At 43.0% G+C, this 27,550-nt stretch overlaps 1 protein-coding gene across 5 annotated transcripts in view; it reads left to right on the top strand.

The window, feature by feature from the left end:
- Positions 1-27,550, top strand: part of akt1 (v-akt murine thymoma viral oncogene homolog 1) — a 120,780-nt gene that overhangs the window by 7,595 nt on the left and 85,635 nt on the right. For 2 of the 5 annotated variants that reach the window (XR_013500042.1, XM_078233974.1), the window contains exons 1-2: positions 20,998-21,126; positions 21,525-21,656. Coding sequence is in view for 4 of the 5 variants with exons in the window: in XM_078233974.1 (XP_078090100.1) it covers positions 21,611-21,656 (46 nt within the window). In the remaining variant the exon portion in view is untranslated. Of the gene's footprint in view, positions 1-20,976; positions 21,127-21,524; positions 21,657-27,550 lie in introns of those variants that run through there. The other 3 variants (XM_078233976.1, XM_078233975.1, XM_078233977.1) reach the window with 2 other exon arrangements.

The following is a 27,550-nucleotide window of genomic DNA, read 5'->3' on the forward strand; positions in this document are numbered from 1 at the left end:
TCTATAAGATCACCCCTCAGCCTTCTACACTCCAGAGAAAAAAGTCCCAGTCTATCCAGCCTCTCCTTATAACTCAAACCATCAAGCCCCAGTAGCATCCTAGTAAATCTTTTCTGCACTCTTTCTAGTTTAATAATATCCTTTCTATAATAGGGTGACCAGAACTGTACACAGTATTCCAAGTGTGGCCTTACCAATGTCTTGTACAACTTCAACAAGACGTCCCAACTCCTGTATTCAATGTTCTGACCAATGAAACCAAGCATGCCGAATGCCTTCTTCACCACTCTGTCCACCTGTGACTCCACTTTCGAGGAGCTATGAACCTGTACCCCTAAATTTCTTTGTTCTATAACTCTTCCCAACGCTCCACCATTAACTGAGTAAGTCCTGCCCTGGTTCAATCTACCAAAATGCATCACCTTACATTTATCTAAATTAAATTCCATCTGCCATTCGTCAACCCACTGGCCCAATTGATCAAGATCCCGTTGCAATCGGAGATAACTTTCTTCACTGTCCACTATGCCACCAATCTTGGTGTCATCTGCAAACTTACTAACCATGCCCCCTATATTTTCATCCAAATCATTAATATAAATGACAAATAACAGTGACCCAGAACTGATCCCTGAGGCACACTGCTGGTCACAGGCTTCCAGTTTGAAAAACAACCCTCTACAACCACACTCTGTCTTCTGTCAAGGAGCCAATTTTGTATCCATTTAGCTACCTCACCCTGGATCCCGTGAGATTTAACCTTATGCAACAACCTACCATGTGGTACCTTGTCAAAGGCCTTGCTAAAGTCCATGTAGACAACATCAACTGCACTGCCCTCATCTACCTTCTTGGTTACCCCTTCAAAAAACTCAATCAAATTTGTGAGACATGATTTTCCACTCACAAAGCCATGCTGACTGTCCCTAATCAGTCCTTGCATCTCTAAATGCCTGTAGATCCTGTCTCTCAAAATACCTTCCAACAACTTACCCTAGACAGATGTGAGGCTCAGTGGCCTGTAGTTCCTAGACTTTTCCCTGCAATCCTTTTTAAACAAAGGCACAGCATTTGCCACCCTCCAATCTTCAGGCACCTCACCCGTGACTATCGATGATTGAATTATCTCTGCTAGGGGACCTGCAATTTCCTCCCTGGCCTCCCACAATGTCCTGGGATACACTTCATCAGGTCCTGGGGATTTATCTACCTTGATGCACTTTAAGTCTTCCAGCACCTCTTTCTCTGTAATATGTACACTCCTCAAGACATCACTATTTATTTCCCCAAGTTCCCTAACATCCATGCTCTTCTCAACAATAAATACTGATGAGAAATATTCATTTAGGATCTCACCCATCTCTTGTGAATCTGCACATAGATGACCTTGTTGATCCTTAAGAGGCCCTACTCTCTCCCTTTTGCCCTTTATGTATTTGTAGAAGCTCTTTGGATTCTCCTTTGCCTTGTCTGCCAAAACAATTTTGTGTTCCCTTTTTGCCCTCCTGATTTCTCTCTTAACTCTACTCCTACTCTTCTTCTTCAAGAGATTCACTTGATCCCAGCTGCCTATGCAGGTCATGTGCCTCCTTCTTCTTCTTGACCAGGGCCTCAATATCCCGAGTCATCCAGGGTTCCCGACTTCTGCCAGCCTTGCCCTTCACTCTAAGAGGAATGTGCTTACCCTGTACCCTGGTTAACACACTTTTTAAAGCCTCCCACAGACATCCCTTTGCCTTCCCACAGACTCCCCCAATTAACTTTTGAAAGTTCCTGCCTGATACCATCAAAATTGGCCTTGCCCCAATTTAGAGTTTTAACTTTTGGGCCAGACCTATCATTCTCCAGAGCTATCTTAAAACTAATAGAATTATGGTCACTGGTCCCAAAGTGATCCCTCACTGGCAGGATCCTGCACCAGATTCTGTGCTTGAAACCTCAGTATTTATCTACAGAGTGATTCCTTTCCAGGTCAACTGGTGGGTTCAAAGGTCCCAGTGCCATATTTATATATCAGTCCAGCACACTCATATCGCTCTCTCCAGCCCACCTGTCTTCACCAGACCATGCAGGATGTCAGCAACCCAGAGGGAAAAGGCTAGCAGCCTCAAGAAAGAGTTTCTTCCTTGATTTAACCACCCTCCCCAGGAAGCCCATCACCTACAAGGAACCCATGCCCCACATGGACCGCTACCCAACACTTCTGGTATCTCCATGCTCTCTTTCCAGTAAATTATCATGCATTCCTTTGACTTCCTTGTTTGTGAGCTTTTCATGCTGCCTTGTCGGTAACCAGCTTCCCTCCCCTCAGTCTTCGCTCCGCCTTCCATTGTTCATCTTCTTCATCCACCTCGTTGCCCCTCTGCTTTCCATCGTGAGCCCTCATCCTTCACCCTCTTCCTTGCACAGCCCTCCTTCCACATCGACCCCTTTGTTTTCATCAGGCCATCACCCACTCCACCCCTTCTCCCCCCACCTCACAACCTTGCTGGCCTCATCTCGCACTCTATCCTCGGACCCCCGGTTGCACTTTGAACATTTGTTGCAGTGGCTGCATGAGTCCTACAGCACCGTGCTGGCTAGATAGACACTGGTGTGTGGGAAAGGGGAAAGAAGAGCCTGTACTTTCCAAACCCAGGTGCAGTACTGAACCGAGATAGTGACACAGGAGTCTCTGTGGATCTAGTAGCACCGTGCTGTCTATGGAGACCAGCTCAGCATGGAGATGGAGGCAGGAACCAGTCTGCCTCGGCAGAGTGGTGAACAGTGCATCAGGAACAGCGCAGCGCTGTAATAGAAAGGGTTTGTTGCACTCACTTCAAAGTCTCTGGCGAACTGAGGACCACCTTGAGCATGCCATTCTTTAGCAATCGAGTTTTAGAATGACATAATTTCACATCGGTGTGACACAAGATTGGAAAACCTGACTGGCGGGCAACTGTTTTGATGAGCATTCATGAGATGCAAATGTCATTCACACTACCTGCCAGTGGGAAGACCAACCTGCCATTAGCCCACTATTGGGAGAATTGCAACTTGATTTTGCACTGGCGGGTTTCTGACTTTTTGGATCCTACTAGATTCTCCGCTCCCACCTGCCACCAAACCCACTATGGGTGGGATGAGAGAATTCCGCCCTATGTGTGAAACATAACATTGTATTTTGGGATGTTGTCACCAAAGGGCAGAGGGTAGATGAGAAATTGCTGGGGCCAAGGATAGATCCTTAAGTCACTTATGTGATAGCTTGCTTCAGTAAAGTTGCTGTATGTTTATTGTGTTTTGTTGTGTTTAGACTGTAGCAGGACGGTGATAAGCATCAAAAGTTACATTCTTCTTGGATTATCCTTGAGCAATATCATTGGAAATCACTAGGATTTGAGAAAAAATATAGGCAAATAGATGGGAGAGGCAAAGGGACCAGGAGGGAGTGGCGAGGAGGAGGGAGTGGTGGGGAGTGGGAGGGAGTGACGTGAGGAGTTCTAATTGTCTTCAGCATGCAATTATAAAATTTCCCCACAGAGTTTGAATTTCTGATATGATTGTGATACTAAAGCAGTATTGCTCCCTGACACAGTGTTGATACCTAGCATAGATAAACGCACAGCTCTGTGTATGTCATGTCCTGATTACTAACCTTGTTGATGTATTATTCTGCAGTCAGGAAGTTATGCTGAGTCACTTCACTAGGGAAGTGTGTGTATGGGGAGGGGGTGGGTTAATGGGAAACTCAGTAGGTGAGTCATCCTGAGCCATTTGAACTAAATCTGTCTTTAAGCAATATGCAACAATGCATGGATCAACAAGGCCTGAGACCAACTGAGCTACAACATCCAGATATTTTCCTGAGATAATGTTTTTGTAGGGATGGTTAAAAAGCAGCAAAATAGATTATCTTATGCAGGGGCAGTGAAGGCCTGTTTGGTGTTGTGTCAGACTTAGGTTTTTATTTTATTATTTTTATATAATAGAAAGTTGCCAATTCACAAAGCCGGATTGCCAGACTACTTGGACTGCATTATTAGCCTGTTAGCTTAGCAACGGTTTTACACCAGAGAATATTTTGCATTGATTTCATATTACTTCTCTCATCACATTAAACATTTTGATGATGTCATGAAAGAATGAATAATTATTTGATTATCAGATTTATTTTTTGTGTGTATGGCCTGGTATGTATACAAACAACTGTTAGTCCATAAGTATGTCAGAACATTGCTATGTAAGGTTCTTTATTCTGTTACTTCTGGACTTGTAAAATCCAGGTAATAGTTAATTAAAATGATATTTTCTGCAGTAGAAAAATGGTTATGTATTATATTCCTTCTTAGAATAATAAGATGTTGGTTTAACCTTCACCATGGTGGGTGATTGGTGGGGGTGGTATAGAGAAGGCAAGTTATCTTCAGGATGAGTTTATATACCTCTTAACTGCTGGATCATGAGTGGAATTAGCAGAGACCTGGGATCAGATCACCTACCTTTTTCCCTGCTTTTTCCCTTCCCTTGTATAGTTCTTAGTGATCACCAGGTTATGGTGCTAGATCACCAGGTTATGGTGCTAGATCACCAGGTTATGGTGCTAGATCCAACAAGACTGAAAGAAAGGCAAACATTTTATTTTTTTAAATGATTCTAACTAGGATCAAAATACATTAGTTTTGCTATTAGTCACTACATCAGAAGACAGAATATAGCTTGAATAAGGACAAATATAATTACCCAAAGTATATCTACTTAATGTATGTAATGTAACCTAAAGATAACTACAAAATGAATTCCCTTTTTATAAGCATGTATCAGTAATTGCACAAGACGAGGGAAGTTGACACAGTGGTTGGTTAGCACTAAGAGGAATTAAATGTAGTTGGCTTTCCCAGAATTAGAAGTGAGTGGTTGATTAATACACAAAGTTCCCTTTTCTGTACTGAATGGCAGTATTCGTTAAAAGTTTAAAAATATTTTCTTCCTCAATTCCATTTGCTGTTAAATGAGGCCCGGGTTTCAGTCACTGTAAGGTCATACAAACTTATGTTGTGTTCAGAAGTCTGCATAGGTAGGGGAGCACTGATCTCCCACCAAGAAGGCAGACACACCCCTACATGTTTCACATCAGCTGGGTTGATCGCATTTGCACATTTAGGTGTGAAAGCTGTGTCTTTGAACCCACTGTTATGCTCTGTTACGTTGGTTTTCTCTCGTGATTCATCAGTTTCTTACTCGAGATGAGATCTTGCTGGAGACAATAGTCTTTTGTTAAAAACACATTTATCCACATACTATTTACAAAGGTTAGCTAAGACTAAGACATAGCTGGAACTATTCTCTTAGATGCTTCACATATATCACTATGACATAGCTTCTTACGCACATGCTCAGCACCTATTATTAGAGTTAACCCTTTACTCTGCACATACTAGGATATATTGCTTTAAAGACTGATACCCCAGCACAGAATCATAGAGTCATAGAATCCCTGCACTGTAGAAGGAGGCCATTCGATTAATCAAATCTGCACCTACTCTCTGACAGAGCAGTACTAAAGGAATGCAGTAATTCAGAGGGGTGTTGAACTGATGTTCTACTTCCCTATCCCAGTTGCCATTAAAAATAAAACAACATTGCTTTGTGTGTTGTTACAATTGCCCACCTGTCTCTATTGTTGTAAAACCTGCTCACACTACTGACCTTCTCAAACAGGAGAAAACAATGTCAATTACACCCAGCAAAAGGGTTTCCTAAATTTAATAAGTTTAACCAATGAATAGCTGACCCACGTTGACCAGAAAGGTCATAGGTTCAATTCCTGGTCTGTGCTGAGGTAGCTGATCTCAGCTGCAGTGATAGAAGGGTACTGACAATTGGCTAGTAATTGATAAGTGAACCTGAGAAAAGTCAAAGTTTACTTGATTAGTCAGAAAACTTTGTCGACTGGAATGTTCTTGTTATTTAAAAATCATTGCTTCAGGTACAATTCCAAATGGATTGACTTTTCCTCAAATTATAACAATGCAACCAGGACATTTTATTATTTCACTGATATAATTTGCCCCTCAGGGAGATTAGTAGGATAAATATGTGGGGTTACGGGGATAGGGCCTGGGTGAAATTGTTGTTAGTGCAGACTCAATGGGCCGAATGGCCTCTTTCTGCACTGTAGGGATTCTATGATTCTATGATAATACTCAACTAAACCTAATTTCCATATATGTGTTATAACATTGAAATCATCAATTGTGGTGAGAAACTTAATGATATGCACATTCCATAATACGCTGTAATAAGTGCATTAAAGACATTTTTAAAATGAAGTTTATAAAGAAACGATTTGTGTCATTGGATTAGATACAGAAGATGTTAGTTTTCAAAGCTGAACCTTTGGGCTCTCAGACAGCTGTATTACTTGGAACAAACTAAATTATAGGTGCTGTATGATCTGGATCCAAGTACTGAGATAATCTTTCAAGAAATGTATTCTTTCACAGAATGTGGCTGGCTTGGCCAATGCTTGTTGCCATAGTGAGTATGATGAGCTGCTTTTTTGAACAGTGCATGTGGCGTAGGTACATCCACAGTACTGTTAGGAAGGGAGCTCCAGCGACTGTGGAGGAATGACAATGTAGTTCTAAGTCAGGATGGTGAGTGGCTTGGAAGGGAACTTCCAAACGGTGGTGTTCCCGTGCACGTACTGCCTTTGTTATTCTCGATGGTAGATTTCACAAGTTTGGAAGGTGCTGCTGAAGGAGTCTTGGTGAGTTGCTGCGGTGCATCTTGTAGATGGCACATACTGCTGCAACTGTACGCTGATGGTTGAACGAATGTTGAAGGTGGTGAATGGGCTGCTGAACAAGCAGGCGGCTTTGTCCCAGATGGTGTTGAGCTGGTTGGAGCTGCATTCATCCAGGAAAGTGGAGAGAATACCATCAGACTTCTGACTTTGGCCTTGTGGTTGGTGGACAGGCTTTCTACACAGGAGGTGAGTTACTCCCAGTCTGAACTGCTCTTGCTGTCAGAGTATTTATATGGCTGGTCCAGTTAAGTTTCTAGTCAATGGAAAACTCCAGGATGTTGAAAGTGGGGTTTTAGCGATGGTAATGCCATTGACTATCAAGGGGAGATTGTTGGATTCTATCTTGTTGGAGATGGTCATTACTTGGCACTTGTGTGATGTGAATGTTATAAGTAAATTAGCTATTTGTAATTTGTTTTGTTAATATTATGAGGTTTATAAGATTGTAATGTTTTGGAACTCTGCCTTTAATTTAGGGTAAAATGAAGTGGGGGGGGGGGGGCATGTGATCCAGAAGTCTTCCTGACAACAGGTCTGGTTGTAGGGGCTATTAAAGATTATGGGAAGACCCAGATTGTTTTGCTGGGAAGAAGGTGTAAAGTGGTCACAGTAGGTGACAATGCCAGCAGCATTTGTGTTTACAGTGGTTAGACTGCTTGTTTCCAAGGTCCATGAAGGTGTTGAGGATGTTGTGTTGTGAACAGTTATGCTTTGAACTGTTCGTTTACCTCCAAGTTAAAAGAGAATTAGGATGTCAAGGGCAGCCAATCAGCATTTCCACCTGGATACAAGACCCATGCTATTCACATTACCATGGAGACGGACTTTGAAACAGGAAGGGTTTCCAATATGTCCCTGAAAACTCAGAGAAGTTAGTCTGCCAGGATCCAGGAGAGAGGTGGAGGCAGAAAGTGTCTAAAGTTCACCCCACAGGAATGTGCGTTAGAGCTCACGCTCAGATTGAAAGACTAAATTCATGAGGATTTGAAACGATGTTGGAAGATGTGCCTAGCTTGCATTTGAGAGAGAATAACCGGGAAATACCCTCACTGTGGAAGACAGTTCTGGAGTTAAATGTTACTAGGCTGGGAAAGGAAAGGAACTTTCAGAAATAAACCCCAGGAGCAGAGAATCACTTTGGTGTGGGCCCGGAAAAGTCAAATGAGTGCTTAAAGGATAGCATAAAGTATACATGTGGCATGGGTTTCTCAGTTGAGCTAAATGTAAAAGGGGAAAGTTCTGTTTGGTAGTTTAAATTGCCTACAAAAATAGTGTCTTGCCAATAGTGCATTTAATCTGGTTCTTACAGTAAGCATCTTAAAACCTGAAATCTTGTTGTATCATCCTTTTAGCTATCAACTGGAAGTTCAAATTTTTTTTCTTAAAGTTATCGATCTCTCCAGGGATCATAACAGATTCCCTACCTCTTGGATATATTCGTGCACATATATTGGCGTTTGTACGTATTTCAAATTTCAAATGGTGATGGGACTTATTTCAGTTTATACTCATGTATTTTTATGATAACTAAAGTTTAATTTAAACAAGAAATTGTGCTGTATGATTCTTGTGGTAAATTGTTGAGAATGGGAACAAATTTCAGTCATCGCATGTGGTAGATATTGGTTTACAAACCCTTCTTAAATTATGTTTCATCAATTTATACATGTTCTATTTTCTGTTTTTTAAAAATATGTATTATGTATATAATACATATTAGAATCCTATGCTTTTATTTGGTGCATTGTTCATTTTTTGTAAATACATAGAATAGAGCCAACTAATGGTGCATTACTTTACACTTGTCCTGTACAAGCTTATGCAATGACTGTTGCAGTAGTTAGCTTTTATGAATCTCTAGGAATCAACACAATAGGCATGTTCACAATGATTCATCCAAGGGCTATTTAATGTACTCTCCGTGTTTTTACTTTATGCAATTAAATGTACTCTGCTGATCTCTCACCTAGCTGTATGCAAGGCCAAAATCTTCAAAGACCTTCAATAGGCAAACAGTCATGTCGCTTCTGGGATAATTACATGTATGTGACTAATAAACCAATTATCCTCCGACTAATAATAACTCTACTTTGCAGTACAGAACCGAACAACAATGTAAAAATACTCTGTTTATTCTCAATCTGCTGAGCTCAATTCTATAGTTCTATTTAGTTAGTTCTATTTAGCAAAAAAAGATGGATGGAAATAGTTTTGCATTACTGGTTAAAACAAAGCAAGGGCTAAAAATTTATATATGCCCAGTTTCGGAAGTGGGTGTCATGATTCCTGATCCTCCTACGCCCAGTCCCATTGAAGCAAGCAGCACACAAACTTCATGCTGCCTCCTCAATTGCCTGATTGTAGTGTGCAGCTGAGCAAGATCCACATTGCTGGCTGGCTGCACACTCAACAGGGCTCCTTAACAGCACGCACTTCTAGCACATGTTCCAGTTCTTAAAGGCAGACTGCCCCTCTTAAACAGAAGCTCCTCTAACCCTACAGGAAACAGCTGCCAACTACCACTATTGGTAGCAATAGGCTGGAAGAAGAAATAATCCAAACGGAGCAACAGGACAAGAGAAAAGATTCCCAGGTTCATAGATCACTTAATAATGGAGGCCAACAAGAGAAGAGACCATGAGGGACCTGGAGCGTCTGGAGGAACACTCCTTAAAGGGAATTGGAGCAGGTGACCAAGGATGTTAATGTAAGATGTTTGGCCCTGAGAAAATGGCAGCGGTACTGCAAAAAAGTTCAATAACCTCACATCGATGGCCAAAGTCAATGAAAGCACCTTTACAGGACTTTTCCTACCCAACAACCTCCCATGCTGCTCAGTGCACCACACTGTTATCATTCACCCATTAACAGCAGTCAGAATGGAAGCCTTACACTCAGATACCATGGCGAGCCGGGAAAACGGCATGAGAGACCAAAAATCCGAAGGGCACAAAGCTGGTACCTAGATTTCCATCTCATTAGCGAGTCTCATGGCTGCTCCTCCCCCCCCCCCCCCCCCCACCCCCCTTCCTGGGTCCTTCCCACCTCTCCAGCGAGCCGTCACACTGGCGCAAATCACTACTGGTCCCCACCAGCAGAGACCAGGCGCCATGGCCACGCCAAAGTGATTGGAGGCCATTGAAGCCCCCAGGTAGTTAGGGCATGGCTGGGCAGTACCCACCTGGCACCCTGGCTGTGCCAGTTAGGCACTGTAAATGTGCCTGGGGCAGTGCCAAGGGGGTGGGGCCTGAGTAGGGCTGGCCCATAACGGTGGGGAGGGGGAGCATGGGGGGTACTATGCACTGTGACAGGGGGACTATACAGGGGTGGTTTGATTTTGATTTGATTTATTATTATCATAGAATCCTACAGCGTAGAAGAGGCCATTCGGCCCATCGAGTCTGGACCGACTCTCTGACAGAGTATTTTACCCAGGCCCTCTCTCCCGCAACCTCACATATTTCCCATGGCTAACCTACACATCTTGGGACACTAAGGGGCAATTTAGAATGGCCAATCCACCTAACCTGCACATCTTTGGACTGTGGGAGGAAACCGGAGCACCCGGAGGAAACCCACACAGACAGAGGGAGAACATGCAAACTCCACACAGACAGAGACCCAAGGCTGGAATTGAACCCTGGTGCTGTGAGGCAGCAATGCTAACCACTGTGCCACCTTATGTACACATGTATTAGTATACAGTGAAAAGTATTGTTCCTTGTGTGCTATACAGACAAAGCATACGGTACATAGAGAAGGAAACAGGTGGGTGCAGAGTATAGTGTTACAGTCATAGCTAAGGTGTAGAGAAAGATCAACTTAATATGAGGTAGGTCCATTCAAAAGTCTGATGGCAACAGAGAAGAAGCTGTTCTTGAGTCGGTTAGTACGTGACCTCAGACTGGTTGTGTGTGTGTGTTGTGGGGTGTTCGTGTGGGGGGGTCATGCGGGGGGGTTATGCAGGGGGAATTGTGTAGGAGGGTGATACAGGGGGAAATCACGAAGAGAGTCATGACAGGGGGTTGGGGGGGCCATGTCAGGGGATGACTGGCCAGGGGACCCATCGGGATACCTCGATGCTGGTGACCCATGTCATTGTCGGGGGAAAACGTGCTGCCAATGAAGAGGGAGGGGGATCCAACATCTGTGGGGAGGGTGGGAGGAGGTCTCCCAGTTTACCGGCAGATCGGGGCACCCTGCAAAATGGTGCCTGAACACTCTGAAGCCGGTTTCACCAGCATGTTCAGGCTCCACACCCCCGTACCAGTGCCAAGCTCCCAACTGAAAAAAAAAGTGACAGAACGTCAGATGATTACAGTGCGTAGCTCACCAAGAAGACCGGTGTGGAGGACTTCCATTTCTCATTGTTATAACACTCTGTGGTGGACCTCAGTTGTGCCTTTGTCCTATATGGACCACCGTTGTGTGTGTTTGTCATACCTGGACACATCCCCTTCCAGTTTGGTGCCTCCCCTCAGCACCTAGTATAAAGGTGGCTGTCTCCTCCCCCTTGTTCAGTCCAGGTCGGTTAATTGTTGGGATCTGCTCCTGATTCTGTTGTGAATAAAAGCCTACACTTATATTGGCATATCGGTAGTCTTTCGCCTTATTGATAGTGCATCACACTCCGAATTTTTGAGGGAAAATTCCACCTCCACACCTTGTAATGATACTAGCCTCACAACCACCTCTTGTTGCCTCCGCATACCCGCAGCTATTTGGCAATGGCTGAGCTATTTGGCTATGTCAAACACACCATCCATACACAGTCAACACACTCACTGACATTCTTGCAGGACAAAATGGCACACAGCAGGAGGGAGGCGAGCAGACCTCCTGAAGGGCAGACATGTCTCCACCACCCAAGCCCCAAGGAGCTGATAGTACTCCTACTCACGGGCCATTGCATTTTGTATCCACCAGGATAACAGTGTGTTCCTGTCTTATTCCCTTACTCAACTATCACCTCATCCTCATCTGACTATCTGGCATGAGGTACAACCTGCAATAATGTGACTATGAATCTCTTGTTTTACATCCTACCCATCCACTTTCCTCTCCTTTTGATGTTTTGCTTTCAGATACACTGGAACAGTCATCTGGCAGAGGCAGTGCAGCCATAGTCCCTTTTCCTCTTGTATATTGTGTATACCTGAGCAGATTCTCTGCCCTTTCTGAATAGGTGCACCAACTCACCAAAAGACCTCCAAAAACAAGCCTTACTACTTTGATAAGCATTGCTACAGCAGAAGTAAGTTCATCTTCACAACATCTCCAAAGCAAAAGAGATTTCTGGATGGCACACAGCACAGATCTAGCAGCTCTTAGTACAGCTGGATTATCTCTTAGTACAGCAGGAGGAAATTCTCCTTGAAGAATTAACAGGGATAGTTCATCATCCACCATACACCGCCAGTGGGAGTGAAGGACACAATTATGCTGAACTTTAATGTCACATGATCCTTTCAGACACTCTTTCGATTGTGCCTTCCAAGCCCACAGCCGCTATCGCCTAGAAGAACATGGGCAGTAGTTGCATGTGGACTACATGCAAGTTCCCCTCCAGGTCACAGCCCATCCATTCCTTCACTGTCACCGGGTCAAATCTTGGAGCTCCCTAACAACGCTATGGACTGAATTTTTAGGAGTTTTTTTGACTAAGTGACAACTCGGTGGGTAAAGCGATGTGTAACCCGCTGGCTCCACTGCCGGCTTTTCATGCCATTTTTTTGACATCTGAGCAAAAAGAACCCTGGGGGCAGATCCCACAGTGCCAGAGCCCAACCTGTCAGTGGGTGCCCCAATCTAACAGCAAGAAGGAAAAGGGTCTGGCCAATGAACACAAGTACCCCCCCCACCCTCCTTGTGTACACCCCGCTCCCTCCACTTTGCCCATGAACTTCCCCATCAGAGACCCCCACTACCCCTGTCACTGGTCCCCTGGCACTGTCCCCTGATGTGGAGATGCCGGCGTTGGACTGGGGTAAGCACAGTAAGAAGTCTCACAACACCAGGTTAAAGTCCAACAGATTTATTTGGCAGCACTAGCTTTCAGAGCCTCAAGCTCCTTCTTCAGGTGAGTGAGGACTTGTGTTCACAAACAGGGCATATAAAGACACAAACTCAATTTACAAGATAATGGTTGGAATGCGAGTCTTTACAGGTAATCAAGTCTTAAAGGTACAGACAATGTGAGTGGAGAGAAGGTTAAGCACAGGTTAAAGAGATGTGTATTGTCTGCAGCCAGGACAGTTAGTGAGATTTTGCAAGCCCAGGCAAGTCGTGGGGGTTACAGATAGTGTGACATGAACCCAAGATCCCGGTTGAGGCTGTCCTCATGTGTGCGGAACTTGGCTATCAAACTGATGGTAGCCATGATGTGGAGATGCCGGCATTGGACTTCAAACTGGCTATCAAACCGATAGCCAAGTTCCGCACACATGAGGACGGCCTCAGTCGGGATCTTGGGTTCATGTCACACTATCTGTAACCCCCACGACTTGCCTGGGCTTGCAAAATCTCACTAACTGTCCTGGCTGGAAACAATGCACATCTCTTTAACCTGTGCTTAACCCTCTCTCCACTCACATTGTCTGTACCTTTAAGACTTGATTACCTGTAAAGACTCGCATTCCAACCATTATCTTGTAAATTGAGTTTGTGTCTTCATATGTCCTGTTTGTGAACAGAACTCCTCACTCACCTGAAGAAGGAACTTGAGGCTCTGAAAGCTAGTGCTGCCAAATAAACCTGTTGGACTTTAACCTGGTGTTGTGAGACTTCTTACTGTACTGTCCCCTGAAGCAGCACTAGTGGTAATGATCTAATGTGGGGGGTATAATAGAGCAGGGAAGCCTGTTAATGCTATTCCATTGTATGCTAACGGGATTCCCGACCTTTCATGGTGGGAGCCCCATTACGACATTGACGGTGGGGCAGGGGGGCAGTCATGCTTGAAAGTTGCTTTGGGACTTCCCCTCAATTCTCCACCCTTGCCATCATTCCCACCTGCCAAAATGGGAGTGGAAAATCCCGATCTGAGTGTATGTACACTAAATGGATTGCAGCAGCTCACTTGCCAGTGATTCTCCCATCCCAGCAATGAATAAAATAAATCACAAAGGCCGACTGGATTGAATTGATTTTCTATGTAACTATTTGATGAGGAGGCAACTGAAACTCTCACCCTCGATAGGTATCTACAGAAGCAGATAAAATGTTCCCGATTTGCGATTTCTTCAAAATCATAGAATCCCCACAGTGCAGAAGGAAGCCATTTGGCCCATCGAGTTTGCACACAATCCCACCCAGACCCTATCCCCATAACCCCGCATATTTACTCTGCTAGTCCCCCTGACACAAGGGGGCAATTTAGCATGGCCAATCAACCTAACTTGCACATCTTTGGAGATGCAAGGCGTCACCCCTTGTACGCATGCTGACATTCATGTGTCTACCCACAATCCCATGGCATATCAAAATAGGTTGCATCAACTTAGAAATAACGTGCGAACACTGTAATAAAATAATGTACACCGATACACATTTTCCAGGATTATGGGCTGATGGTTTCATGCTGAGGTAATTAGGAAAGACATAGCCCTTTTAAGAGTGAGAAGGAAGAATGGCTGTCCCCTCAGAAATGTGGACAACCCTAGTAATCAAGAATAAGGATGTCGTTGTGTAACTCATACCTAGCACAGAACAGAAACAATTAGGAACATGGGTGAATAAGCAATCTCGTTAACGGCATTCAGTTTGGAACATGATGCTTCAGATGCGGTTGAGATTGTGATTATTTCACAATCACAGGATTGAAGTGTTGTCATAGGCTGGATGAGAAGAGCCTGACAACCATTGAAGCACAAGGGAATATTGATGCAATGTCACTACCAGCAGCAGATCAGCCGCTGCAACCACAGGGTTGGATTGTTGAATGAGTACAGTGGCTACTCTCTGGAATATCTATACCCTGTGGAAGTACTGGTTACTTTAATCTTTTATATTTACTGAAAATTGCAAAGATTCTGTTACCTTTACCTTTGGACAACTGCCTTTCATGTTTAAACAATAAAGTCATGGCAGACTCCAAACTACTGAAAGTAAATGAACTTACAGTGTTTGACTATGGGTCAATGTGTTTTTCTACTTTCCCAACCCCTTGGGAGTCATGAACTTCTGCACGCATCTTGTGTTTTTATCCCTATAAGTTATAACTTTTTCACACAGCGAGTGGTTACGGTTTGGAATGCACTGCCTGATGGTGTGGTGGAGGCAGGTTCGACTGAGGCATTCAGATTGGAATTAATTGGACTGTTAATCTGAAAAGGAAGAGTGTGCAGAGTTAAGACGAAAAAGGCAGGAAAATGGCAGTAAGCGAAATGTTCATTCGGGGGGCTGGCACAGACACAACGGGCCGAATGGTCTCTTTCGGCACTGTAACAATCCTGTGATTCTGAAGAGCTGTTGTGGTGTGTGGCTGCTCAGCTATCTCTGGCAAACTGCATGGGATTAAAAATATAAGTCTCATAACCTGTATCTGCATCTAACCTTGATATTTTAGTCATGCATCTCTGTCTTTGGGGATGTTGTGGACCATTTAAATTAAATTTAACCCTCACAACATTTAAGAACCATTTAGATGAGCATTTGAAATGTCGTAGCATACAAGGCTATGGATCAAGTGCTGGTAAATGGGATAAGAATAGATAGATGCTTGATGACCAGCGCAGGCATGATGGACCAAAGGGCCTCTTTCTGTGCTGTAAAATTTGATGGCTTTATGACTGTTGCTTTCAGTAGTAGTATCTTTGGGCACTTGGCATACTCCTATAATTCAGCATGTGTGCCGCAACTGCATTTCATTTCATAATGTTCACTGATTTCCGACTATCAAACTATTGGGCATTTATGGGTTAAATGAATCCCTTTCTCAGAGTAATCTGCAATTCTTGACATGAAGTTAAAGAGGTCATTATTGCTTCTCAGGAGCTTTAAAACCCAGAGCATGCACAGCAACATGGATGTCATCCATCAATGATGCTTCTATTACTGTCTGACGTGCTGCTCAATTTGGACCATATGTTCTGAGATCATCTGTTATTTGTAACAACTCAATAGTCAGCGAGTCAATGGATACTGGAACTACACCATCTCTGCAGCACCTCATCATCTTCATCACTAGTGCCATGTGCTTCGCCATGTGTTTCTTCAGTCACATTATTATCCAATTACTATAATTGTTTATTGCAAGTATGGATGATATTGTGAAGATTGTTCCTTGTACGTGCTTAAAAGTTGATTCCCCTTGCTTTATAAAGAGTGCAGATGGAAAGCACAGTCATATCAATCTACTTGGATACTGTATTGCCATGAGAAGTTTTTTTGTGCAATCTTCATTATTATGTTCTTATGTTCTTATTATTGTGATGGTCTTCACAGTGGAAGACACAAATAACATACCAAAAATTGATGACAAGAAGGCTATGACAGATGAGGACCTAGAGGACCCATTATCACTAAAGAGGTAGTGTTGGGCAAGCTAATGGGGCTAAAGGTAGACAAATCTCCTGGCCCTGATGGAATGCATCCCAGAGATGATGGGGGAAATAGCAAATGCACTAGTGGTAATTTACCAAAATTCGCTGGACTCTGGGGTTGTTCCCGCAGATTAGAAAACAGCAGATGTGACACCACTGTTTAAAAAAAGGAGGTAGACAAAAGGTGGGTAACTATAGGCCAATTAGCTTAACTTCAGTAGTAGGGAAAAAGCTTGAATCTATCACCAAGGAAGAAATAGCGAGACACCTGGATATAAATTGTCCCATTGGGAAGATGGGTTTATGAAGATCAGGTCATATTTGACTAATTTGGTGGAATTCTTTGAGAACATTACGTGTATGGTGGACAATGGGGAACCGGTGGATATGGTGTATCTGGGTTTCCAGAAGGCATTTGACAAGGTGCCGCACCAAAGGCTGTTGCATAAGATAAAGGTGCACAGTGTTACGGATAATGTATTAGCATGGATAGAAGATTGGTTAACTAACAGAAAGCAAAGAGTGGGGGTAAATGGGTGTTTTTCTGATTGGCGATCAGTGACTAATGGTGTGCTGATGATTTGGAGTTGGGGACCAAGTGTAGTGTGTCAAAATTCGCAGATGACGCTAAGATGAGTAGCAAAGCAAAGTGTGCAGAGGACTAAGATGAGTGGCAGAGCAAAGTGTGCAGAGGACACTGAAAGTCTGCAAAGGGATATAGATAGTCTAAGTGAGTCTGGCAGATGGAGTACAATGTTGGTAAATGTGAGGTGATCCATTTTGGTAGGAATAACAGCAAACTGGACTATTATTTAAATGGTAAAAGAATGCAGAATGCTGCTGTGCAAAGGGACTTGGGTGTCCTGTGCATAAATTACAAAAAGTTGGATTGCAGATGCAGTAGGTTATTAAGAAGGCAAATGGAATTTTGTCCTTCATTGCTAAAGGGATGGAGTTTAAAAACAGGGAGGTTATGTTGCAGCTGTATGTTGAGGCCACACCTGGAGCACTGTGTACGGTTTCGGTCTCCTTACTTGAGAAAGGGTATACTGGCACTGGAGGGGGTGCAGAGGAGATTCACAGGGTTGATTCTGGAGTTGAGAGAGTTTGCTTATGAGGAGTTGAATAGACTGGGACTATGCTTATTGGAATTCAGAAGAATGAGGGGAGATCTTATAGAAACATATAAGATTATGAAGGGAATAGATAAGATAGAAGCAGGGAAGTTGTTTCCACTAGCAGCTGGAACTAGAACTAGGGGGTTCTGGCCTCAAAATAAGGAGGGGCAGATGTAGGATTGATTTGAGGAGGAATTTCATCACTCAGAGGATTGTGAATCTGTGGAATTTCCTGCCCAGTAAAGCAGTTGAGGCTACCTCATTGAATGTTTTTGAGGCCAGGATAGATAAACTTTTGAAAGTAAAGGAATTAAGGGTTATGGTCAGCGGGCGGTAAGTGGAGCTGAGTCCACAAAAGGATCAGCCATGATCTTATTGAATGGCGGAGCAGGCTCGAGGGGCCAGATGGCCTACTCCTGGCTCCTAGTTCTTATGTTCTTTTGTACATGGACATGTTGGTATAGCATATTGTGCAAATAATCAAATCCATGATTATAATGGTGCATACTTCCCATGCAGAAGTCTAAATGAAAATCATGGCTAGCAGCAGATATCTGACGGGTAATATCTTGGGCTATTTTAACCAGGGCCTAGCTTCCAGTGATGGTCGGAGTTCCAGTCATTATTTTGTTTAGGATCGTTCCTAGTAGCTACTTTGAAAAGTGATGGTTCCCGTACTTATTCCAAGTTACTTCATTTGGTAGCAGTTCTGCAGTTATCTCAGTAGTTATTTGGTTTGGTGGTGGTCATAGTGGTCAGTGCCAGTAGTTATTTGTTCTAGTGGCAGTTACAGCAGTTATTTTCTTTAATGCCAAACCAGTGACTAAACTGTTTAGTCGCTGGCCCAGCTGTTATTTTGTTCAGTGTCATTCCAAGTAATTAGTTCAGTGGTTGTAAGAACATAGGAAATTTGAGCCTATGCCCCCTCGAGCATGCTCTGCCATTCAATTAGATCATAACTGATCTTTGACTCCCACCTTCACCTTCCTGCCTGATCCCCAGATCCTTGACTCCCTTAGACAAAGCCTAAAAATGTATTCATCTCGGTCTCGAATCTATTCCATGCCTGAACATTCACAGCCCTCTACAATAGAGAATGCCAAAGATTAACAATCCTCTGAGTTTAAAAAAAAATCTCCTCAATTAATTTACCCCTATCCTAAGATTATGACTTCTAGTTTCCCAATTACTGAAAACAACATCTACCCTTCAAGCCCTTGGAGAATATTGTCATCTCCCCTTCTTCTCAGCTCCAGAGTATAGGCCCTTCCATTCATTCTCATTTTACTTGATCTCTGCTTATAGGACAACTCTTTTATCCAGTGAATCTTCATTGCACCCCCTTGATTCAGGTATATTTTTGCTCGCTACAAAGACCAAAACTGTACACAAGTACCAGGTGCAGTCGCAACAAAGCCCTCTACCTTACTCTTAAAGACCAAAGGTCAATTTGCAAGTTGTAATTATTTTATCACCAATCCTAGTAGTTATAGGCAGTGCTGGTTTCAGATTTATAAACAAAAGTTCTAATAGTTACTTCAATGGATGTGGGCTTTGCTAGTTAGGCCAGCATTTATTGCCCATCCCCAATTGCCCTTGAGAAGGTGGTGGTGAGCTGCCTTCCTGAACTGCTGCAGTCCATGTGGTGTAGGTAAACCCTCAGTGGTGTTAGGGATGGAGTTCCAGGATTTTGACCTATGCCAGTGAAGGAATGGCAATATAGTTCCAAGTCAGGATTGTGCGTAGCTTGAAGGGTAACTTTCAGATGGTAGTGTTTCCATGTATCTGTTGTCCTTGTCCTTCCTGGATGGTAGCGATCATGGGTCTGGAAGGTGCTGTCTTAGGAGTCTTGGTGAGTTCCTGCAGTGCATCTTATACATGGTAACACTGCTGGCACTGTGCATTGGTGGTGGAGGGAGTGAGTATTTGTGGATGCTGTGCCAATCAAGCGGGCTGCTCTGACCTGAGTGGTGTCATGCTGCTTGAATGTTGTTAGAGCTGCACTCATCCAGGCGAGTATTCCATCACACTCCTAACTTGTGCCTTGAGGATGGTGGACAGGCTTTGGGGAGTCAGGAGGTGAGTTACTTGCTGCAGGATTCCTAGTCTCTGACCTCCTCTTGTAGCCACAATATTTACATGGCTAGTCCAGTTCAGTTTCTGCTCAATGGTAGTGTCCAGAGTATTGATAGTGGTAGATTCAGTGATGGTAATTCCACTGAATGCGAAGGAGCGATAGTTAGATTCTCTCTTGTTGGAGATGGCCATTGCCTTTGTGGCTTGCATGTTACTTGCCACTTGTCAGCCCAAGTCTGGATATTGCCCAGGTCTTGCTACATTTAGGCATGGACTGCTTCAGTATTTGAGGAGTAATGAATGGTGTTAAACATTATGCGGTCATCAGCGAACATCCCCACTTCTGACCTCATGATGGAAGAACAGATGGTTTCAGAATCTTACAGCACAGAGGAGGCCATTTGGTTCACGGTTCCTGTGCTGGCTCTTTGAAGGTGGAACCCACTTTCTTACCCTTTGGCCTGCAATGTTTTTCTTTTTAAACAGATGTCCAATTCCATTTTGAAGTTGATGACTGAATCTGCTATGACCGGCAGAGCTTTCAGATAATAACAGGTTCTTCATTAATTATCTTAAATCTGTGTCCTCTGGTCACCAACCCACCCGCCAATGGAAACAGCAACTTTGTTCACTGCCCAACACAACAGTTTGACTTTGTGCTGTTCCCAGAGTTTGTTTTGTGTCATGGCAGACCCGGTGGAAGTTTATGTTAGCATCACTTTCAGTAGTATTTGTTGATTCCAGGAGTTACATTTAGCGAGTGCCAGATTCAGTGAACTGTCTACTGACAATCATAATAGTTACTTTTGGGTTTAGTGCTGGGTGCTGGTAGTTAGTCTCACAGTAGTTACTTTGTTTACCACTGTTAATTGTTGCAGTAGTTATTTTTTGGTTTAGTGTTGGTGCTAGTAGTTAGTCTCAGTGGTGACCTTGTTTACTGCTGTCAGTTGTTGCAGTAGTTAATAATTTCTGGGTTTAATGCTGGCGTTAGTAGTTAATCTGACAGTGGTGACCTTGTTTACTGCTGTTAAGTGTTGCAGTGGTTAATTTGTACCACAGATCCCACTAGTTAGTTTGCTTACTGCTGTTAATAGTTGCAGTAGTTAATAACTTTTGGGTTTAGTGCTGATTCTACTAGTTAATCTGACAGTGGATACTTTGTTTACTGCTGTCAATTGTTGCAGTGGTTAATTTGTTAACCGTGGATGCCACTAGTTAGTTTGCTGACTGCTGTTAATAGTTGCTGTAGTTAAGAACTTTTGGGTTTAATGATGGTTCTACTGGATAGTCTGACAGTGGTTACTTTGTTTACTGCTGTTTGTTGTTGCAGTGGTTAATTTGTTAACCGCGGATGCGGCTAGTTAGTTTGCTGAGTGCTGGTTAAGAGTGTGGAGCAGGGCTGGGCGGTGTGTAGCCCCCGTACTGACGTGTATTGGGGGAAGCCCAGGCCAGCCTAACGTCACCGATTCTCACTCAAGGAGGAAGCTGTCCCATCGCCGGCAGTCCAGCAGCTCAGCGCCGCGGGGGATCCGTGCCCCGGAGCTCAGAGTAGGGGGCACGGCATGGGGAGGGAGGGCAGAGGCTGGGAGAGCGGCTGCAGGTAGGAAAGGAAAGGGGAGGGAGGGGTATACTTCTGCATTGAGACCGGTGCCCACCCAACCCCCCAGGCCTGACTGAGCTCTAGGCCCGTTTCCATCTGCCTTGTCCGGAGGAGAGTTGGTGGGGCTGGAGGATGGGTCAACGCCCGGGGCTGCACTCTCCGCCTGGGCTTTCCCCCGCGGAGCCGCTGGCCCCGATCCGGCAGCAGGATGCTCGCTGTCGATGCTGCACTAAGAGGCGTTACCGTCCGTCCCCTGCCATTCATTACAATGAGATCAGTCTCGCCAGCCTGGAAACCACTAAGTGTGAATGAGCTCCTATTTTGCCCTATTGCATAACCCCCCTCCCACGAGTGACAGACTGCTGCTGATCCTTGTGTGTGTGTTCTGTCTAATGCAGGTTGCTGTGAAGAACAAGGGCTCTCAATCAGGAGTCAACTCCCCTTGGAGTGAAGTTCTGCTGCTGCTGAAATCTCCCGTACCGCTATGACTGAAGGTACAATAGTGAAAGAGGGGTGGCTTCACAAACGAGGTGAGATTTTGAGCTATAGAGCCCAGTAGAAGCGCATACCACACTTCATTTCGTGAACAGATATTTCACTGTTGCCAATGTCCAGTGATTGAAATGTACAGAATTGGAAAATATTTTACTCTGAAGCTGCTTACAGGAGAGCGTGTCTTTCATATTGGATGTTTACGTGCAATTAGCTATTGCTCTTTGATCCATAGTGTGGGTTGGGTTTTATTAAGTTTTGGGGAAGCAGCTCTCAGACCATTTTCCTGAACTGCGTTGTTGCTTATGTTTAGTGGGGGAAAAAATGACAATATAACCATTTTAAAAAGCGGAAATAAGAATTATAAACCTCTCCTAGCTGCTTTCTAATTGCATCCCGATTATAACATTGGCTACAGTGGCGCTATATTCATGTCAGTAAATTATTTGATCGTGCAAAATACTGTCAATAATTTTCATATCCAGTGTTATTCAGTCCAATACTATATTATGGAGCTGATGGTGCAGTGTGGTGAGCAGGAGGTAGTAACATTAGCAAAAACACTGCGATGGAGCTTCAGTGCAATGATGGGTGTGGTTTACTCGCCACTTCCTGGCATGAATGCCTTTTGAATGATGAGTATTTTTTTCATCACTCTGGCATTTCCATTACACTTTTCTCCAAGTTGATCTCATTGATTCCATAGGCCTTTCAATCACAGCATAATCCAGTGTCTAGTTTGTTGCCATGAGTGCTTGTAATGAAATATTGTTGATAAGCAACTGATTAGTTCTACTATGCTGCATAGAGAATGGATTATGTGGGGAATATAGAGATGAAATGCTGTAATTGTAACTAGGTGTTCTTCTACCAAATGCTGTTCATGTTAAAGGATGGCATGGTGGCACAGTGGTTAGCACTGCTGCCCCACAGCGCCAAGGACCTGGCTTCAATTCCGGCCTCGGGTCACTGTCTGTGTGGAGTTTGCACATTCTCCCCGTGCCTGTGTGGGTTTTCTCCCGGTGCTCCGGTTTCCTCCCACAGTCCAAAAATATGCGGGTTAGGTGGATTGGTCATGCTAAATTGACCCTAATGTCAGGGGATTAGCAGGGTAAATATGTGGGGTTACGGGGATAGGACATGGGATTGTGGTCAGGGCAAACTCGATGGGCCGAATGGCCTCCTGCCCTGTAGGGACTCTATGATTCTAAGAATGTTTACAAGGTAGAATCAAGAGTTATTATATATATTACCAAGGTTTGTTTTGGAAAAAGTTCTAAATGTTTTATGTTATTTTATATGTAACACTTGGTATGGTATATTACTTCTGACATTACACAGTACCAGAATTTATGACATCTGTTACATCTACTAGTCACAGATAACACATTGAAAAGCAGCACCCAATTTTAATATGTTGGGCGGTAGATGTCTGTGCAGTAATACCTGGGACAGTTTAGGAATTCAAACTTTGTAATGTCTCAAATCTATTTTGATTAAAAACATTTTATCTGGGATAAGGAATATTGAGAGTGTCCCACTTAATATAATGGGTTTCTTTGACACTTGTGTTAAAATTAAGTTTGATTACAAAGTGTAACCTGCAGGTTTCAGGATAACTGGGTTGCTTTACCTGGCTCATTAAAATGTGTGGCTTTTGCTACCAAATAAACCTGTTGGACTTTAACCTGGTGTTGTTAAACTTCTTACTGTGTTTACCCCAGTCCAACGCCGGCATCTCCACATCATAATTAAAATAAACCAGAAGATCTGGTATCAAAATAGTTGGAAGAATGGACTTTGAGTGTCCCTGATGCCGTTCAGTGATTAGATTCTGGATCAAAGTTTGATTTAAAAATTCATAACCTTGATTTTTCAGATTTGTAAATATTTTATTGTGCATAGTGATCTGTTTATCGTAACATTTACCATTCCAAAAGAAAACTTTTGACTATTGGATATCTCTTCTGCTCTGAAGATATAAAGGAAGTTACAAGGTAATAAAAGTCTCACGTTGCTTTACAACAGTAACATGCATTTATATATCACCATTGTTGTACTAAAAGAATCCAACCACTTCACAGGAGCATTAGGAGGGTTGATCAAGAGCTTTGTGGAAGAGGTAGATTTTTAAGGAGAGACTTAAAGGAGGAGCAAAAGTGAAGCAACTTGGGGATAGTATTTCCAGAGATTAGTGTCTGGATGGTTGAAGACATGGCTGCAAGTTATAAACGGGGAGCCTATGTAGATCAGCGAGCACATGGAAATGGGTTGTACAGGACTTGGTGTGCAAAACGATATAGCCAATAAGTTTATATGGGGTGGAAGACAGGTAGCAGAGCATTGGACTACTCATTGCTGAAGGTTAAGAAAAAAATACATGGGTGAGGCTGAGTATGATGATGTTATGGATGTGGAACAAAGTTGTCTTTGGCATAAATATCAGGTCAGAAGCTCTGGTCAGGGTCACATAGACGCTGAGGTTGTGAAAAGCCTGATTCAGCCTGAGGTGATGATCGAGGAAGGATATGCAATCATGGGTAAGAGAATGAGGTTTATGGTAGAGGCTGTCTTTAATTGGCTTGAATTTCTGTATACTGAGGATGGAATGCTAACGGCATTGTGGGTCAACCCACAGCATGTGGACTGCAGCGATTCAAGAAGGCAGCTCATCACCACCTTCTCAAGAGCAACTAGGGATGGACAATAAATGATTCACCTGACGAAGGAGCCTGAGACTCCGAAAGCTAGTGCCAAATAAACCTGTTGGACTTTAACCCGGTGTTGTGAGACTTCTTACTGTGCTTACCTCAGTCCAACGTCAGCATCTCCACATCAATAAATGCTGGCCAGCCAGCGACGCCCATGTCCCACAAATAAAAAAAAGACAGTCTGACAACACAGACAATAAGGGGCTGAAAGAGGTAGCGTTGTGGTATAGCTAGGTATTGTCAACATATATATGGAACCTGATGTGTCTTTGGATGATGTCATCAAAAGGAGACATTTAGATGACAACTAGGACTGGGCCAGACGTGGATCTTTGGAGGATTGGAGAAGTAGTGGTGCAGACAGGAAGAGAAGGCATGAAGCTAAAATGACACCTGTAGAACCACGTTGTTCTCTGCAGCCCTCATGAATATTTCCTCCTTGTTATACTGGCAAGCTAAGAACTACCACAACAGTTTAGAGCGCATTTTTGTCATGTCTCACTACTTAAGTATGTAGAGAATGTTGACTAGCTAGAACCAATTACTTTGAACTGTGTGTGTGCTCTTACCAAGAATTATTTGGATTGTTCAGGACAGTGAGTGCTTAACAATTGACCCTTCCAAGTTTTCCAATAGTCCATGACTATTCAGACTTCTCATGTGCACAATTCTGATTGTATGGAACTGGAAGCTGCTAACTAAGGCAGGCCTTTTTTGTTGGAGAACTTCTGGCCTCCCTTCACAAAGCAGCTGCCTGTCCTGCAGCTCATTGCTTTCTCTGACCTGGTGCTGCTTGAGCCAAGGTGAAAGAAAGAAATGTTAATTTACATTTTGCCAAATGCCCCCTCCCCCTCGCACCTTCCCGCCACATGCTCTCTCTCTCTCTCTCTCTCTTGCGCTCTCTTGCTCTCGCTCTCATCATGTCGCCAGAAATGCTAGGCTCTCCTGTTGTCAGGAACTACCAGTTTTCTACTCGCAGAGATAAAACGGGAACAATAAAGCCCTGAAACTCTGCTAAAATTAGTATGAAGTCCAGAAGGCTGCAAAGTGACAAGCAGAAAGATGTAGAGCATCTCTTCTCTATTCTACTAAAGCTCTTAACCTGTTGTTCTGTTTCTTTTTGTGTGTGTGGGTGTTTTGTCAGCTTCTGCTTCCCTTTTTCTCCCCTTCCACCTTTCTATTGTTCTGTTTCTTTTTTTTGTAAGTACTATTCATTTCTTATATCTTTTGTTCGAAAGGAGGCCTGTACACAAAATGTGGTTGCTGCCCCGAGTGTCTCCACTGTTTTTCCATCTTTGTTTAAAATTTCCAGCATCTGCAATACTTCGGTCTTTGTCGAAAAAGATCTGTGTTAAAGTGTAAAGAGGATCGCTGTTTAACAAATGGGCAAGAATATTTAATTTAACAAATAAACCAGTCTTGTTGAGTTGAATTTTCATGTACTGATGTTATATATGTTATGAATTATCAATCTGAAGAAGTGGTAGGAATGTACTGTGAAATATATGTGCTACTGCTGTTCTTTTAAATATTAATTTTTAAAAGAAATTCCTTGGATAACTTCAATAGCTCAGAACTAAGGAACCAAAGGAAAACTGCATATTTTCAGAACATTCATTGACAAATATTCAAAGAATTTTAATGATCTATAGTTAACAGCTCATTTAGTAATCAGCAGGTGTTGCTAGATTTTATTTGTATAAATACCTAGGAGGACATTTTATTTTGAAAAGTTTAGTTTTTATATACTTTGCACACTGCCAAAACTTAATTCTGTTGTGTCCAAATGATGGTAGATTGTTTGCGGATCTCAAATATTAACATTTAATCACAAATTTCTTTTTGGATTTGGCCCTGTTACTTTTGTATTAAAACCATAGTTGTCTATGTTTCTTTTGTTTTTAAAAAAAATTTTTTTCAGATCTACAGTCAGTGCTTTATCTTTGGTAGACATTGGCCCAAATCTTGCAGGAAAAATAATGCCTTGTTGACAAAATATGCCCCAATTCATGAGCAAATCGACCTGCAGTTCAGGGGATAAAGAGATGTGCCATGAGTTGCAAATCTCCAGAACTTATTGATTAATTTATGTCCCTCCACTGCTCGGTTTATGCAAATAGCATCTTATCCTTGGCCTCCTCCCTTTTGTTTTAAGGACTTGCTGCATTGGTACATTAATTGGCTGTTACTCTTGCCGAAACATAACAGTGTTAAGTACCTTTTTAACAATGCTATGATTTTTAATGGTGTGTCAGTCTATCTGGCCCTGAAAGGGGGCAGCGTAAGCTGTTCAGTCTCCTTCCTGCAAGTAGTAAATTGTCATTGGAGATTTAAAAAACGTGACTTTAAAATTTGTGTTTTTTCTTAATTTTCCCTTTGTCTCTCTTTTGTTCCCACTCTTTCCTGTTCCTTATTTTTCTTTCTGTACCTGACTTAACTCAAGTTTCCCCTTCTTCTCAGTCCTTTGGCTGTTTATTTCTTAACCCTAAAATCTCATCAGTTAAGGAGATGCACTGTTGGGTCCTCTGTTCACCCAAGTTCCTGGTTGCCCTCAACACTGCATATTAGCTTGTACTTTCAGAAAGTTATGGCGCCGAGTCTTTTTTGAGCTGAGCGTGCAGGATGAAATTTAACTGAGATGCCCACTGCAACAAGATCTGGCATTGCTTCCATTCTATTCAAGCAAACAAAGCACTGTAGTTGTGAATAGTTCACTTTGTACTTTTAATTTTTAACTTCAGGTATGATTTCCATGCTTGCAAAAACAGATTTGTAAAGAACAAACGGGAAAATGGATACTGATTTCTGTATGAGAAACTTTGAATAAAAATATCTAAGCTAACTTAATATTTAATGGCCCACAACTGTAATTATGCTATAAAATTATAACAATTCAATATATCAAGCTATAACAGGACAACTTTAAGTGTGCTGGGATGTCCTGAGGTTATGAAAGTTGCTATGCAAACTCAAGCCTCTCTTTTCTTTGATGTTTCTTAAGTTGTATGAATCCTATGGTTGTCATCATGTCAGTATATAGACTCTCGTACTATATTCACAATCACCTTTCCAATCTTGTCATCTTCTGCTACCTCTCCTTTCACATGATCTAAACCACAAACACAACCAATTCTGGCCACTTCCTTGTATCTCTCACCAACTGCATCCGCCTTCTAATCCCACTTCCTCCTGCATCTGTTTCTTTGGAAAGCTTCTCCCCA

This window comes from Mustelus asterias, chromosome 18 (genome assembly GCF_964213995.1).
Source record: "Mustelus asterias chromosome 18, sMusAst1.hap1.1, whole genome shotgun sequence".
Classification (NCBI taxonomy): Eukaryota; Metazoa; Chordata; class Chondrichthyes; order Carcharhiniformes; family Triakidae; genus Mustelus; species Mustelus asterias.